Source organism: Bufo bufo, chromosome 2, assembly GCF_905171765.1.
Source record: "Bufo bufo chromosome 2, aBufBuf1.1, whole genome shotgun sequence".
Taxonomy (NCBI): domain Eukaryota; kingdom Metazoa; phylum Chordata; class Amphibia; order Anura; family Bufonidae; genus Bufo; species Bufo bufo.
In genome coordinates, this window is record NC_053390.1 from 455,366,728 (window position 1) to 455,384,946 (window position 18,219).

General features: G+C 44.6%; 1 protein-coding gene across 1 annotated transcript in view; it reads right to left on the reverse strand.

Annotated features, from left to right (window-relative positions):
- The window catches only part of GAK (cyclin G associated kinase), a 107,432-nt gene that overhangs the window by 85,610 nt on the left and 3,603 nt on the right, over positions 1–18,219 (reverse strand). The window contains exons 2-3 of the mRNA XM_040417606.1: positions 8,182–8,243; positions 6,310–6,369 (exon numbers count right to left, since the gene is read on the reverse strand). Of these exons, the coding sequence (XP_040273540.1) occupies positions 6,310–6,369; positions 8,182–8,243 (122 nt within the window). The remainder of the gene's footprint in view (positions 1–6,309; positions 6,370–8,181; positions 8,244–18,219) is intronic.

Consider the following 18,219-nt stretch of genomic DNA (forward strand, 5'->3'; position numbering starts at 1 on the left):
GGGCCGCCGCAGATCTGGAAGAGGAGAAGCGACGAAAGGACTGGTTCCTAGAACCGGAGGACCGACCTCCAAAAGGTGCCCTTGGATCTAGATTGGGGCAGGTTGGTACTCTTGCCCCCCCGTCGCATCTGAGATGATCTCGTCCAGCTTAGCACCAAAAAGCCTGGAACCCGAAAAGGGGAGGTTAGTGAAGGAATGCTTAGAGGAAGCGTCAGCGTTCCAAACCTTTAACCAGACTTCTCTACGCTGTGTGACCGAAAGGGCCGAGATACGCGCAAAGAGAATGCTAACATCAAAAGGAAGCTTCGCAGAGAAACTTCATCGGCTGCGACATCTGGAGGACAAAATTCAAGGTGTCCGCAGAGGCATCCTGCTCCGCCAGGTCCTGATGGTGGCGCTGCAACCATACGGAAAGCGCTCTGGATACCCAGGCCGAGGCGAAAGCGGGCCGCAGGCCAGTGCCTGCCAGAGTGAAGATGGCTTTGGACAGAGAATCCAAACGCCTGTCCACTGCATCCCGTAGAGACGAACCGTCCAAGACAGGAATGGCCGCATTCTTAGCTAATCTGGCCACCGGCGGGTCAACCTTAGGAGGAGAAGAACCAGCTGGCACAGGGAGGGGCAGTGATCTGGAGGACGGCAGGAAGGTGACCCCGAATCTGGTAGACCGCCTGAGCTGCAGATCGAGCCCGGTTCCACTTAACTTCTGGGGGAGGGTGGGAGGTAGCCGGAGACGTCAATTCGACCCTGGCGCATGCTCCACCAAGAGACCAGGGAAGCAGAATTGCAACCCTGCGTCCACTGCAGAAAAAAAATAAACGGGAGTAGAGAGAATGTCATCCTCCTTATCCGACACTAAGCAAGAACTGGGGTCCTCCCGAAGGAACATGGGGGTATAGCCCAGGGAGGAGGAGCTTTCTTTTTCTATTTGCATAGTGTCTCCTCCTAGTAAGGACCTAGGCTATACCCATGGTCTGTGTCCCCCAATGGAATGTGCGAGAAACTATACATATAAAAAGGTATCGCCGGATTCGTACTGACCTGTAGAATAAAAGTAACTGGTCAGTTTTATCGCACATCGAACATCGTAAATAAAAAACCTGTAAAAATGTGGTGGAATTGCATTTTTTTTTGCAATTTTAACCCATTTGGAATTTTTTCCCCGCTTCCCACTACATCATATGCAATATTAAATGGTGGCATTGGAAAGTACAACTTGTCCCGCAAAAAATAAGCCCTCATATGGCTATGTGTACAGACAATAAAAAAAAAGTTATTGCAGGGAGAGCAAAAACGAAAATGCAATAATATATAAAATATATATATATATATATATATATATATATATATATATATATATATATATATGGAGTGCAGAATTATTAGGCAAGTTGTATTTTTGAGGATTAATTTTATTATTGAACAACCACCATGTTCTCAATGAACCCAAAAAACTCATTAATATCAAAGCTGAATATTTTTGGAAGTAGTTTTTAGTTTGTTTTTAGTTTTAGCTATTTTAGGGGGATATCTGTGTGTGCAGGTGACTAATACTGTGCATAATTATTAGGCAACTTAACAAAAAACAAATATATACCCATTTCAATTATTTATTTTTACCAGTGAAACCAATATAACATCTCAACATTCACAAATATACATTTCTGACATTCAAAAACAAATCAGTGACCAATATAGCCACCTTTCTTTGCAAGGACACTCAAAAGCCTGCCATCCATGGATTCTGTCAGTGTTTTGATCTTTTCACCATCAACATTGCGTGCAGCAGCAACCACAGCCTCCCAGACACTGTTCAGAGAGGTGTACTGTTTTCCCTCCTTGTAAATCTCACATTTGATGATGGACCACAGGTTCTCAATGGGGTTCAGATCAGGTGAACAAAGAGGCCATGTCATTAGATTTTCTTCTTTTATACCCTTTCTTGCCAGCCACGCTGTGGAGTACTTGGACGCGTGTGATGGAGCATTGTCCTGCATGAAAATCATGTTTTTCTTGAAGGATGCAGACTTCTTCCTGTACCACTGCTTGAAGAAGGTGTCTTCCAGAAACTGGCAGTAGGACTGGGAGTTGAGCTCGACTCCATCCTCAACCCGAAAAGGCCCCACAAGCTCATCTTTGATGATACCAGCCCAAACCAGTACTCCACCTCCACCTTGCTGGCGTCTGAGTCGGACTGGAGCTCTCTGCCCTTTACCAATCCAGCCACGGGCCCATCCATCTGGCCCTTCAAGACTCACTCTCATTTCATCAGTCCATAAAACCTTAGAAAAATCAGTCTTGAGATATTTCTTGGCCCAGTCTTGACGTTTCAGCTTGTGTGTCTTGTTCAGTGGTGGTCGTCTTTCAGCCTTTCTTACCTTGGCCATGTCTCTGAGTATTGCACACCTTGTGCTTTTGGGCACTCCAGTGATGTTGCAGCTCTGAAATATGGCCAAACTGGTGGCAAGTGGCATCTTGGCAGCTGCACGCTTGACTTTTCTCAGTTCATGGGCAGTTATTTTGCGCCTTGGTTTTTCCACACGCTTCTTGCGACCCTGTTGACTATTTTGAATGAAACGCTTGATTGTTCGATGATCACGCTTCAGAAGCTTTGCAATTTTAAGAGTGCTGCATCCCTCTGCAAGATATCTCTCACTATTTTTGATTTTCTGAGCCTGTCAAGTCCTTCTTTTGACCCATTTTGCCAAAGGAAAGGAAGTTGCCTAATAATTATGCACACCTAATATAGGGTGTTGATGTCATTAGACCACACCCCTTCTCATTACAGAGATGCACATTACCTAATATGCTTAATTGGTAGTAGGCTTTCGAGCCTATACAGCTTGGAGTAAGACAACATGCATAAAGAGGATGATGTGGTCAAAATACTCATTTGCCTAATAATTCTGCACGCAGTGTACACACACACACACACACATATATACACATACATACACACACACACACACACACACACACACCTAAAGAATTATTAGGAACACCATACTAAGGCTACATTCACACGTCAGTATTTTTCTATAATCCGATTTTCTGTCCGTTTTTTGCGGATCCGTTGTTCCTGAAAATGTTTCCGTATGTCATCCGTTTTTTGCGGATCCGCAAAAAACGGAAACATGTATAAATTTCAATAAGCAAATAAAGTTGTTTGGAAAGAAATAAAAAAAAAAATTAAAAATGTAATTTCCAGGAACGGATTCCGTATAAAACGGATGACATACGGAATGACATCCGTATGTCTTCCGTTTTTTGCGGATCCATTGACTTTGTATTGTACCAGGATCCGATTTTTCAGGAAAAGAATAGGACATGTTTTATATTTAAACGGACATGCGGAACGGAACAACGGAAACGGACAGCACACATTGTGCTGTCCGTTTTTTTTCCAGGACCCATTGAAAATGAATGGGTCCAGATCTGGTCCAGATCTGTTCCAAAAAAAACGGAACAGATCAGGAAAGAAAAAACGGACGTGTGAATGGACCCTAATACGGTGTTGGACCCCCTTTTGCCTTCAGAACTGCCTTAATTCTACGTGGCATTGATTCAACAAGGTGCTGATAGCATTCTTTAGAAATGTTGGCCCATATTGATAGGATAGCATCTTGCAGTTGATGGAGATTTGAGGGATGCAAATCCAGGGCACGAAGCTTCCGTTCCACCACATCCCAAAGATGCTCTATTGGGTTGAGATCTGGTGACTGTGGGGGCCATTTTAGTACAGTGAACTCATTGTCATGTTCAAGAAACCAAATTTGAAATGATTTGAGCTTTGTGACATGGTGCATTATCCTGCTGGAAGTAGCCATCAGAGGATGGGTACATGGTTGTCATGAAGGGATGGCCATGGTCAGAAACAATGCTCAGGTAGCCTGTGGCATTTTAACGATGCCCAATTGGCACTAAGGGGCCTAAAGTGTGCCCAGAAGACATCCCCCACACCATTACACCACCACCACCACCAGCCTGCACAGTGGTAACAAGGCATGATGGATACATGTTCTCATTCTGTTTACGCCAAATTCGGACTCTACCATTTCAATGTCTCAACAGAAATAGAGACTCATCAGACCAGGCAACATTTTTCCAGTCTTCAACAGTCCAATTTTGGTGAGCTCGTGCAAATTGTAGCCTCTTTTTCCTATTTGTAGTGGAGATGAGTGGTACCTGGTGGGGTCTTCTGCTGTTGTAGCCCATCCGCCTCAAGGTTGTGCGTGTTGTGGCTTCACAAATGCTTTGCTGCATACCTCGGTTGTAACGAGTGGTTATTTCAGTCAACGTTGGTCTTCTAGCAGCTTGAATCAGTCGGCCCATTCTCCTCTGACCTCTAGCATCCACAAGGCATTTTTGCCCACAGGACTGCCGCATACTGGATGTTTTTCCCTTTTCACACCATTCTTTGTAAACCCTAGAAATGGTTGTGCGTGAAAAATCCCAGTAACTGAGCAGATTGTGAAATACTCAGACCGGGCCGTCTGGCACCAACAACCATGTCACGCTCAAAATTGCTTAAATCACCTTTCTTTCCCATTCTGACATTCAGTTTGGAGTTCAGGAGATTGTCTTGACCAGGAGCACCCCCCTAAATGCATTGAAGCAACTACCTTGTGATTGGTTGACTAGATAATTGCATTAACGAGAAATAAAACATGTGTTCCTAATAATTCTTTAGGTGAGTATATATATATATATATATATATATATATATATATAATTTTATTTTTTTAAAGCCTCCAGGAGTGAAAGGGTTAAGGATAATGATCAGTTACAAAAAATATGCAAAATATGCTAAACATTTGACTTTCTGAAGAATAAAAAAATAAAACTAAAAAAAGTTAATGACTACAAGTCCGTAAGGCCATTTTTACAATTTTGACCCACATTGAGGGAGACTCATTATCTCTCTTCTCCAGTCCTCTGGTGAAAAAAAAAGTGCTTGCGACTTTTTAAAACACGACTGCGACCAATACTGTAGAACAGCCCTCAAAGTAGTGCAGAGATGCCAAGACAATAAGCAGCAAGTATGCACGGCACTGTAATTACCTCGAACTCCGCCAAGTGTAGAGAACGGGAATCAGCCCACGACAAGCTCAAACACTGATATCAGCAGAAGCCTCGGTGTGGTGAGAAACGGTTTGGCGCTGTGTATTGTATGTACTTTATTCCTACTGATTCTGATTGTCAGAGTGACCTGCTGCTGTATACAGACATCTGCGATTAGGATCGAATATTCCTAGCAAGAGCTTTGCAAATGGTCCATAAGGCTGCACATGATCCCTATGCAGTAAACCTTGGATGGTTGAACTCCGTGTGAACACAGGCATTTAATGACCGCAACAGCCCCTTAGACAGATTTTATTGTGCTATTATTTTGGACAGTTTTTATTGTATTTTTACAATATGAATATATCCTCCCTTATTGCATTTTGGCAGCAATAAAAGATTTAGATCTTTTTGGTGCTGTATACTTGAGAGCCATAGCCATTGTATAGGTTCACTGTAATCGTGCTTGTTTGTGTACCCAGAGACATTGTCCCCTGGTATCCGGCTGGACTGTTACAGTCCAGTGAGCTCCCTTTTTGCTATATTGTTAGTACCTTTTTTCATCCTTGCTTTCCAAAAGCCCCAATTTTTTTTTTATCTTACTTTCAACAGGGCTGTATCAGGCCTTTTTTTGCAAAGCGAGTTGTATTTTAAAATGCCACCATTTAATGCACCAAACTGTTCGGACATGCCACTCGGTGCACCGACAACTTATTTACATATTAAAGGGGTTGTCCGGGCTTTTACTATTGATCATCTATCCTTAGGATAGGTCATCAATATCAGATCTGTGGGGGTCCGGTCCGCTGCTATCTATGCCTATGGTGAACCCCTTAAATAAGAAGTTATTTTCTCAGGGACTGTGCAATGGTCATTTGATGCCCTGCAAAAATCCCCCAAACCTAGCAATACAACTCAAAAAGCATTAGAGGTGCCAGGTATTAAAAGGATATCATGCACGCCGTGGATTTGAACTCCCTCAGACACAGCCTGAAGAAGGGCACCAAAATTGGGCCCGAAACGTTGCAATAAATGTAAGAAATGTACCATTGGTGTTGAAATTTTAATGAATAAAAACTCAACTCTTAAATATCACTCCTTTGGCGTGCGGGCCCAAACGCAATAGGAACGATATATATATATATAGATTTCTGTGGTGGAAGGAATCAACTTGGGACGTGCACCCACAAAAGCCATTAGTGGATGAGTGCTGTGGTCTTACTTTGGTTCACAAGTTTAAAAGGATACCATGAAGCATATCTCCTGAATAATTGCTTTATTCTTTTCTTCTTCGTTGGACAGCAATCTCTGAAAATGAACAAGAAACATGACTCTCAGCTAAAGATAAATCAGGCTTGCACATGATTAAAGATTGGTAGAATATTTAGAATATATGATTTCTGAGGTCTGTACAATCCTGGATATACTGGAGACCATCACCAGTACTACCTGCGGTTGTAGAGCTCTACCTGCTTCTTGACACCACTCACCAGCAGCTCTAACCTTTCTGGGTTCACATCACGTTTTTACCCTATGTTCAACGTACGGTATACGTTTGGGGGGGAAAAAAAAGAAGGATGCAAAAGTGCAGTAAAGTATACTTTTCCATCCTGCAGAATCTGGCAATCTGTACATTATATGTTAACGTATACTTTTTTTCACAATGGAACTCTATGGTGATGGATGCCACTGTATCGCATCCGTTTTCTAGAACTCAAGTGGCAGCTGTGATAAAGTTAAGACTAATCTGGATTGGCAGGGTTCAGGTTTAACTATGGGCTGCAATTCAGGATTTTTCTTTAACAAACCCATTGCTAACAAGCAAGGCACTACCATTATGAAGAGATTCTCTAGTGACGGCGAACCTTTTCCAGACCGAGTGCCTAAACTGCAACCCAAAACCCACTTATTTATTGTAAAGTGCCAACACGGCAATTTACCCTGAATACTGCAGTCCAATCTAGTATATCTTCCATGTACTTTATCAATTAGCTATAATAACCTGCCTACATTCTATGTGCTGCCTGTGCTGCTCATACTGCGCCCTGCGCTGATGAATGGCAGGAAGAGTCTAAGGCATATTGGTACACCATAGACTTTTTACAGGAAGTGGGTGCCCACATAGATGACTGAGTGCCGCCTCTGGCACTGGTGCCATAGGTTCGCCATCACTGCTCTAGTACATCCCTACTTACAACCTTCCTGGAAGCAGAAGCACAATAAATGTGTCCCAAAGTTCATGGTAAACTGAACTGAAAAGACTAAGGGAGCATTCACACGACCATATTTTTGGTCTGCATCCGATCTGCATTTTTTTGCGGATCAGATGCGGAGCCATTAATTTCAATGGGGTCAAAGATGCGGACAGCGTATGTCCGTTCTGCAGCCCCGCCAAAAAATATTACATGTTCTTTTATTCTCCATTGTGCAGATATTGTAAGAATAGGCATTTCTACCCAAAGGCAGGACGTGCTGACCTGCAAAATGTGAAATGCATGTGGCCGGCATCTGTGTTTTGCGGATTCGCATTTTACGGACCACAAACCAGATACAGTCATGTGAATGCCACTTAACGGTGGTACCAACACGATCATATTTCCTGGTGTAGTTTTGGAAGCCAAAACCAGGAGTGAATTCAAAAATAGAGGAGAAGTTGTATGTGTCCTTTACACTTGCTCTCCTTTTATGATCCACTCCTGGTTTTGGCTTCTAAAACTGCATGCAGGAACCTGATCATGTGGCCGTACCCTTAGGGCTCATTCAGAAGGCTGTATGCTGTCCGCAAAAATGCGGATCCGTTATTTTTTGCGGACAGTTCAGCAAAAAAACAGATTGCATTCCGTTTTTTTGCTGATCCATAGACTTCAATAGGGCCATGTCCTGATTTTCACTGAAAAGTATAGGACAGGTTTCATTTTTTTGCTGAGCCCTGCAATGGAAGAAAAGGGCCCCACAGAAGTGAATGGGACAGCATCTTAACGCAAAAAAAAGATCCCTATTTTTACGGACAGCATACAGTACGTACGGCCGTCTGAATGAGTCCTTATAGTAGTTTCCAAAAAGAGCAATACTTCAACAGTGGCATCAAGTACAACAGTATGCAGTCAACACACTCATTACCTTCAGTGCATAGTCTTTCCCAGAGCCTAGATCCTGAGCTTCATAGACAAACGCAAATCCACCTTCAATAACAAATAAAAAAAATAAAAATAAAAAATCAACAAACTGTATGCACGCTTCGGTGACTCCAGCGTAACTGACACCATTTTTTAGTACTGTAGAACCCCTTTACCTCTTTCAGGACACCGTATTTTTTTTTTTTTTTACTTTTGTTTTTTCCTCCCCACCTTCCAAGACCCAAACTTTTTTTAATTTACATGACTGTCATCAATTTTTAGCAATATTTCTTTTATGTTAAATGGGTTATCCTCTGGATAGGTCATCAGTATCTGATCGGTGGGTGTCCAACACCAGGGAAACCCACACATCAGCTGTTTTAAGAAGGCAGCGGTGATCCTGTGAGCGCCATGGCCTTCTCCGTACTCACCAAGCACAGCGCCATACATTGTACAGCGACTGTGCTTGGTATCTAGCTCAGCCCCATTCACTTGAATGGAGCTGAGCTGCGCTGCGCCTAGGCCACGTGATCGATGAACCCGACGTCACTGGCCTAGGAAAAGCAGAGAGAGCACCGCTGCCTTCTCAAACAGCTGATTGGCGGAGATCCCGCCAGAAGATAGGTCATCAGTATTAAAGTCTCGGAAAACCCCTTTAAAAGGGGTTGTCCGGGTTCACATACCCTTATTTTCAACTTATTTTAACATTTACAGTTACTTTGTGGTATGCGTAATGTTTAAAGAGATTAGGGGGTTCTGGAATTATACAAGCAGCATTAAAGCACCAACACTTGTACTATTTACAAGAGACCTTTAAACATTGTAGTACAGAGATATGAGGAGGGACTCTGATTACATAGCCCTCAAGTGACCATAAGCTGGCGCCATTGCTGCAGGGTTTCTGCTGTTTTACACAGCAGACACCTGAAGGTAATGTCAGTGAACAGCGATAATGTCAAATTACGGACATTTAACCCCTCAGATGACATGGTCAACTGCGACCATGGCATCTCAGCAGGAAACCACAGCCAAGATCAAGGGAGCCGTTCAGTTGCTATGGCCACCTCAGGCTGCAGACATAACTACACTGCTCAAAAAAATAAAGGAAACACTTAAACAACACAATGTAACTCCAAGTCAATCACACTTCTGTGAAATCAAACTGTCCACTTAGGAAGCAACACTGAGTGACAATCAATTTCACATGCTGTTGTGCAAATGGGATAGACAACAGGTGGAAATTATAGGCAATTAGCAAGACACCCCCAATAAAGGAGTGGTTCTGCAGGTGGTGACCACAGACCATTTCTCAGTTCCTATACTTCCTGGCTGATGTTTTGGTCACTTTTGAATGCTGGCGGTGCTTTCACTCTAGTGGTAGCATGAGACGGAGTCTACAACCCACACAAGTGGCTCAGGTAGTGCAGCTTTTCCAGGATGGCACATCAATGCGAGCTGTGGCAAGAAGGTTTGCTGTGTCTGTCAGCGTAGTGTCCAGAGCATGGAGGCGCTACCAGGAGACAGGCCAGTACATCAGGAGAAGTGGAGGAGGCCGTAGGAGGGCAACAACCCAGCAGCAGGACCGCTACATCCGCCTTTGTGCAAGGAGGAACAGGAGGAGCACTGCCAGAGCCCTGCAAAATGACCTCCAGCAGGCCACAAATGTGCATGTGTCTGCTCAAACGGTCAGAAACAGACTCCATGAGGGTGATATGAGGGCCCGACGTCCACAGGTGGGGGTTGTGCTTACAGCCCAACACTGTGCAGGACGTTTGGCATTTGCCAGAGAACACCAAGATTGGCAAATTTGCCACTGGTGCCCTGTGCTCTTCACAGATGAAAGCAGGTTCACACTGAGCACATGTGACAGACGTGACAGAGTCTTGAGACGCCGTGGAGAACGTTCTGCTGCCTGCAACATCCTCCAGCATGACCGGTTTGGCATTGGGTCAGTAGTGGTGTGGGGTGGCATTTCTTTGGAGGGCCGCACAGCCCTCCATGTGCTCGCCAGAGGTAGCCTGACTGCCATTAGGTACCGAGATGAGATCCTCAGACCCCTTGTGAGACCATATGCTGGTGCGGTTGGCCCTGGGTTCCTCCTAATGCAAGACAATGCTAGACCTCATGTGGCTGGAGTGTGTCAGCAGTTCCTGCAAGACGAAGGCATTGATGCTATGGACTGGCCCGCCCGTTCCCCAGACCTGAATCCAATTGAGCACATCTGGGACATCATGTCTCGCTCTATCCACCAATGTCACGTTGCACCACAGACTGTCCAGGAGTTGGCAGATGCTTTAGTCCAGGTCTGGGAGGAGATCCCTCAGGAGACCGTCCGCCACCTCATCAGGAGCATGCACAGGCGTTGTAGGGAGGTCATACAGGCACGTGGAGGCCACACACACTACTGAGCCTCATTTTGACTTGTTTTAAAGGACATTACATCAAAGCCTGTAGTGTGTTTTTCCACTTTAATTTTGAGTGTGACTCCAAATCCAGACCTCCATGGGTTGAAAAATTTGATTCCCATTTTTTTATTTTTGTGTGATTTTGTTGTCAGCACATTCAACTATGTAAAGAACAAAGTATTTCAGAAGAATATTTAATTAATTCAGATCTATGATGTGTTATTTTTGTGTTCGCTTTATTTTTTTGAGCAGTCTATATAAAAAAACTTATGGGGGTTAGAATATGGAGATGCAAAAAAAAAAAAAATACATTTTTTCAGAAGTACTTTTTAAGTATTAAAACAAGAAAAGCTATATAAATTGGTATAGCTGTAGTTGTACTGACCCAGGAATGAGGGTAATAGGTCAGTTTTACTGCCTAGGGAACACTCTAAAAATGAAACCTACAAGACTGGCAGAATCATGTTTTTTTCCAATTCCATCCCATTTGAAAAAATATTCCAGCTTCCCACTAAATTGTTTGCAAAAGTAAACAGTGCCATTAGAAAGTACAACTTGTCCTGCAAAAAAGAAGCCCTCATAGGGCTGTGTGAACAGAAAAATAAAAAAAATGGAAAAATCGCAGGGTCCAAAGACAATAGGGCACTGCCTCTGGAGACAAAAAAGTTCAGATACCCTCCGCGACCAGGCTTCTTCCCCATAAGAACATAGCAGGAAAAGTGGACTGTTTCTAAAAAGGCTTAGCAACTGAGCAAGTGCAGAGACCCATCTTCTTGTGCATGCACCGCAGCAGTGGGTCCACTGCACAAGCGCCAAGACCGGGAGGCACAAGAAGAGAGGGCTAGATGAGGTGCTTCACGCTCAAAGTTCCAATAAATGTTGATAGTGCTGCCTATGAGTGTAGGGTTCCAATCCCAGATTCTTATTCCAAATGCGCAGTTGTTTCACCTTGTAGCCAAACAATCGGTTACCAGAGGCTGGTGCACTCACGTACACCTGCACCCTAGAGGGAAGTTATAACACAAATAGTGAAGTTCCACCAGGTAATTCCGCAAGGTTTTATTCTACTTACAAAAGGACATAAAATTTCAGCCTTAAAATCAATATGCTTTCATCAAAAGTGTGGAAATGGCCTGCCTGATCCACCTAGCAATATTCTGAGAAGAGGCAGCAGAACCCTTGCTAGCTCCCTGAAATAAAAGCAGCAGACGAGAGGAGGCCCTCCAAGGCTGAGTGACCTTCAGATATTGTAAAATACACCTCCTAACAGGCAATGGAACTCTGATTCTTTTTCATTCTGAGCGGAAGCACAAAAACAAGGTAACGCTATCTCCTGAGAACGGTGAAAATGAGAAGAGACTTTTGGTAAAAAAAGAAGGATCAGGAGAAATCACTACCCGATCCTCCAAGATAACCAAATAGGAGGGGGGGGGGGGGGGAATCAGCAGAGAGCGCAGTAATCTCACTAATACTTCTAGCCAAGGTAATGGCAAGTAGGAAAGCAAGCTTTAGGGAGAGCATCTTTGGGGACATATTATCAATCGGCTCAAAGGGGACAGAAGAGAGAGCAGAGAGGACCAAGTTTAAATCCCAAGGAGGGGTTTTAACTTTTGAGACCGGGGATAACTTGGACACAGCTGTAACAATCCTCTTGACCCAGGGATGTTCTGTTAGTCTAAACTTAAATAAGGCACCTAAAGCAGATATCTGGACCTTTAAAGTACTAAGCTTGAGTCTTTTCTTCCAACCTTCCTGTAAGAATTCTAGCACGAGTGCAATGTCAGGAACCTCTAACACATCCACAGGTCTATTGGCGAATCTGAAAAAGGCCTTCCAAACGCTCAGATAGATCTCAGAAGTAACCCTCTTTCGACTGGCCAACAGAGTGTTAGCCACCTCTTCAGAAAGACCTTTTTTTTTTTTTATCTCCCTCGGAAGCCACCTTGACGCCTGGTATATGGGCCCCGACACACGTTTGATCAAAAATGTGCACAAAGAGCTTCTATTTTTCCATTTATAGTAGCTATAATTAGGGTTGTTTCGGGTATCGAATTTTCGATACCTAATTGATACTTTTAGCCCGCTATCGATACGATACCGGGATTTGCCTTTTATCGATACTAGGCTGTGCTACTGCACAGCCCAGTATCAGAGAACATGGATCGCGTTGCTCTCAGCGAGGCCATGTTCATTCAGCAGCACAGGGAAGAAGGAAGCAGTCTCTCCCTCCCCCCTGTGCCACTGCCACCAATGATAACTAACTTTTGATACGTTACAAATACAGCCGGCGGCAGAAACACATTGCCGGCACCCGACCTCTGACAGGGCGCTGCGTCCGCAGCAATTAACCCCTCAGGTGCCGCACCTAAGGGTTTAACTGCCACTGATCGCAGCTCCCTGTCAGAGGTCGGGTGCCGGCAATGTTTCTGCCGCCGACTGTATTTGTATTAAAAGTTAATTATCATTGGTGGCGCAGTGCGCCCCCTCCCCAGTATTAAAAATATTGGTGGCGCAGTGCGCCCTCCCACTTCCCCCCAGTATTAAGTCATTGGTGGCGCAGTGCGCCCCCCCACCCCCCAGTATTAAAATCATTGGTGGCAGTGGCCACAGAGTCCCCTCACCTCCTCTCATTGGTGGTGCAGTGGCAGCTTCTGATCGGAGCCCCAGCAGTGTAATCCTGGGGCCCCGGTCGGTTACCATGGCAGCCAGGACGCTACTGAAGCCCTGGCTGCCATAGTCAGCTCCCTGCTGCTGTGTGCACTATGCACAGGGCAGCAGGGAGAGTGTGAATAATATTAGGGTGAATAGGACAAGGGATTAAAAGATCCCAGGTTCTAGCCCCTAAGGGGGGAAAATAGTTATTAAATAAAAAGTAAAAAAAATAAATTGAAAAAAAAACACCCCAAAATATTAAGTAGAAATTATCCCCTTTCCCAATTTTACATATAAAATATATAAACAATAAACAAACATATTACATATCGCCACGTCCGAAAAGTCCAAACTATTAAAATATTTAAAATCTGATCCACGTACTCCTCTTTGTAGATTCTCTAAATCCATCCACCACCTCAAGGAGCTCAGAGTCTGAGGTGATAGAGAGATTTCCGAGTCCAGAGAGAGAATACATCTGTCCCATTCCTGTAGAATCTAAAGCTGGAGAATTCTTGAATGATATTGGGCCCATTCTATCCCGGGAATCGCAGCCGTCATGAGACCCAACACAGACATGGCTTCTCTTAAGGTGACAGACGGGCGCGAGTGAATCCGTTGGACCCTGAACTTGATTAGTAAGGCCTTCTATAGGGGTAATAGACACCACTGGGATCTGGAGTCTAAAATCATCCCTAGGAAGCTGTACCTCTGGCTTGGACATAAACTGGACTTTTCTAGATTTATCTCCCAACCTAGCTTCTCTAGAACTTCCCTCAACCAGGCAATCTGTCTCTGAAGAGCCTGATCTGACAGACACAAGAAGAAAGTTGTCCAGGTAAGGTATAATGACTAATTCTTTCTACCTCACGTGGGCCATCATTTCTGAAACAATCTTCGCGAACACCCTCGGAGCCTGCGAAAGTCCAAAGGGTAAGGCCTGAAACTGAAGATGTAGAACTTCGTTCCCTAATTGGACTGCTACACTCAGAAACATCTGATGGCTGGGATGGATAGGGACATGGTAATATGCATCCCTCAAGTCCACTGTGGCCATAAAGCAGTCCGGGGAAAGATTGCTTACTGCTGACCTGATGGACTCCATATGAAACCTCTCGTACACCAGATACTGGTTTAAGCATTTTATGTTTATTATGGTCCGAAACAAGCCATTTGGTTTCTTGACAAGAAACAGGGGAAAGTAAAACCCTTTTGTCACCTCCTGCTCTAGGACCTTTATCAACACTCTCTTCTCTATTAGGGAAAAGACTTCTGCAATGATAGCCGACTGCTTTGTGGGATCTGACCGATAATCCGTGACCACAAATCTCCCCTCTGGAAAGCTTTGAAAGCTTAACCTGAGGCCTTTCCTTATTACAGAGTTTAGCCATCTGCTGTCAGAGATCTCCTTCCACCGATGGTGAAAAGAGACAGGCGACCTCCGACATGGGGCCTGGAGTCATTGGGACTGTTTCTTTGAGGCATCTGGTCCGGAAAAAAGAAACCCCTTATTTATTTTTTTTGGGACAACTGCTTTGCTCTCTCCTTTCCCTTTAATCTAGGACGGAAAGACCTCTTGGGGGGTTGACTAGTGGAGGGAAAGTTTTTTTTCTTGTTGGAGGCCTTTTCTAGAAGGTCGTCAAGGAGGGGACCAAACAAAAACTCACCCTGACACGGGATAGCGCAAAGCTTTGCCTTGGAGGAAGCGTTCCCATTCCAGCCCTTTAACCAAATAGCCCTACAGGCAGAGTTAGATAAGCCGAAGCCCTTGCAGAGATCCTTAAGGAGTCCGCAGAGGCATCAGCCAAGAAATCTAAGACATTGTTTATAATGGATAAGGAGGTAAGCAACTGTTCCCTAGGGGTACCTCCTTTAATGTGGGCCTCTAACTCCCTCATCCACACCTTTAAGGACCTAGCAACAGACGTAGCAGCAATAGCGGGTTCAAACCTGCTGCAGAGGCCTCCAAATTTTTCTTTAAATAAACCTTAGCCTTTCTGTCCATTAGGTCCTTAAGGGAACCCATAACTTCAAAGGGGAGTGCATTTTTTCTGGACATCTTAGCCACAGGAGCATCTATTTTTGGGGCCCTATCCCTGGGGTCAAAGACTTCTGCATCAAAAAATATTTCCGTTTAACAGAGTAAGGAACGAAAAACTTCCTATGAGGTCTTTTCCATTCTCTGGGGATTACCGCCCTTAATGTTCTTATGTATATCAAACACTTCCTAGGACCTAGGCCCTCAAACAGAGTCTTGCACTGATTGCTAAGGTCTTTGATCAACCAACCCCATAGTAGCTCTAACTTCCTTGACTAGGGAGTTAGTGTTCTCAGCATGAAACAACGGTTTCCCTGCGGCCTCTTCCTCAGAAGAACCGTCAGATGACAAACACTCTTCCTCCAAACCACAAAGGATATCGCTGTCACTGGAGGGGGAATCTTTAGATGCAGCAGCAGAAGTACCGGGCGGCATTTAATCAATCCGCTAACCAACTCTCTGACCTCATCCTGGATCATCTGTTTAATGCTGCTCATCAAATATGGAGCTTCCTACTCCATTAACTTGCTGACACATCCTTGACAAAGGGGTTTAGCCCACGCAGAGGTTAGCTTCTTTTTACAGACAGCACACCACCTTTCTTTAGCTGGGGAGGTCTTCCTGGAAGACTCCTTAGACACCTAGGCACAAACAAACATGACCCCATGAGCAATACTAAAAATAAAATCTGTCGGGATTGACCCCTCTTACCCCAACCTGGTACTGATGTATCATTGGTGGTCGCAGTGGTCTCAGCGCGCTGAACCTGCTCCATTAATTCACACAGCACAATCAGCCAGAATGGGAAACTGCCAGCTCTTCAGTTGGCATGGCAGTGAGCTGGCTGGGCTTTATCTCCTCGGCACGCGCTGCCGACTTCCTCCCCTTCCGGTCTGCAGCAATGGCTTCCTCCCACCGCTTGAACCTGATAGTAGATGGCGGCCGAACATGCGAACACGGCCGCAGAGGTTCGCAGGAATCCCAGAGAGGTCAAAACTCTCCAGGCACCCGGAAGGGGAGCAGAAGGTGAGGGACAAAGAATGGAGCCCAGACTTTAGCAGCGGCTCACCATGGAGACTTACGCTGCCCAGGGTAACCCTCCTCACCGCATCAATTGCCGGGGCCCCCGCAGCTCTAGAACAACTGCATACGGCGGTTCCGATTTCTCCTGTCTATTAGGACAGGAAACAGAACTGGAGGTAGAGGGGAGGATCCCTCTTTTAAAAGGTGATTCTGGTTTCTGTTTCCTGTCCGGAGGAGGAGGCGGTCTCTTCAGAGGTGCTGTCATAGGCGAAAGAGAAAATATTTCCTTTTCTCAGGATTGGGAAACCAAAAATACATAATCAAGGTATAATTTTTGTCAGCATGAGCCTGGCTATTGCTATTTCTCAGGCAATTTGCCTGGTTTAATAGGGCTGATCATGCGGATGTTGCTGCAATTTCACAGAAAAAGCTGTTGAAAATCTGCAACAACATCTGTAAAAAGAAGCTAACCTCTGCGTGGGCTAAACCCCTTTGTCAAGGATGTGTCAGCTGCGTATTTCACTATATACATGCTATGGGCGAAATCCATGGTGGAAATTCGTAGCATAAATTAACATGCTGCTGATTTCTTACACGACAGGTTTTTATTTTTTTTTAAATTGCACTGTTTGGCTTCTGCAGCTACTTTACTTCACACTATGTAGTAACTGCAGAAAGCTTCACTGAGAAATCTATCTGGCATTCGATGGCTCATTCTCTAGCCTCCTTCTGACCTCTGCTAAACTGTACGCTAGGATGATGTATGGCCAAATCAAGGCTGAATTTTAATTTGGGCACAAATCAGCTTAGTAGAGTGTTCAGAAGAGGTCAGAGGGGTAGTGGAGAGAAGCTCCCTGCAGCTGCTATATAGTGTGAGACACATCAGCTGTAGAAGCCAAACGGTACAAAAATTAAAAACGATAAAAAAAATGTTTGTTAGCCTCAAATATATGTAAATCAATAAAAAATGGCTCAGGAGGTGTGCATAGCCTTTACATCTCATCCACTTTGCTGTCACTGTGAAAGGCTGTGGATTTTGCAGATGCAGTTTAGGCCACACGTGGCTGTACCTGTATGTATACATGGGACAGATGCACTTGCTGCACATCTGCAGCAAATCCACAGCATTTTACACAACCAGCCAAGCGGATGCAATTTAAAGCCTCTTTTACATAAGCGATATGGAACGTGTCAGAGACTTTCTTTCTGCAATTGTGCCAAGTTTCAGCTTTTTCTGCCCAGATTGCATCTGTGTCTCATCACACTTAAATGCACGTAAAAAAATAAACGATGAAGATAGAACATGCTGAAGTTTTTCCTGAACAGATATTCAGTGGATGAGCATGTGCATTGTAATGAATGGGTCATATTCAATCCGGATGCTATCCATTGTAAGGGTACAGCTACATTGGTCGCGGCACATCACAGTGTAGCGGTGATCCCATAGAAATCAGCACGAGTTGCCGGTGTGCCACAACTGCGGGCCGTGAATCGCAAAAAACGCAAATTCAGCAAAGTTGGATACATTTCTATGGGATCACCGCTACACTGTGACCCTGGCTGCGACCATACCCTAAAAACAGATCACATCCGGACAGAAACATCGATGATGTGAAATTAGCCCAAAGAAATGTCATCCACACGCTACATAAGAAATCTGCAGCAGAATTTGACCTGCACATGGATTTGAGAGCAAACCTGTCGGCAGTAACCTCCCTATCAAACGGTTTGCATAGACACATAGCTGTGGGTCACCTGACTGAAACACTTTTTTCTTTTGTTGATCCAAGACTCCTGAGTTATACTTTATTATAGGCCTTTGGTGCAATGAGGGCGTCACCTGTGCTCTGGTTGTACCTAAGCTCCGCCCCTTTCTTTGGGTAGCCCCTCTCTGGCTGCTTTGATTGACAGGTCAAGGCAGTGA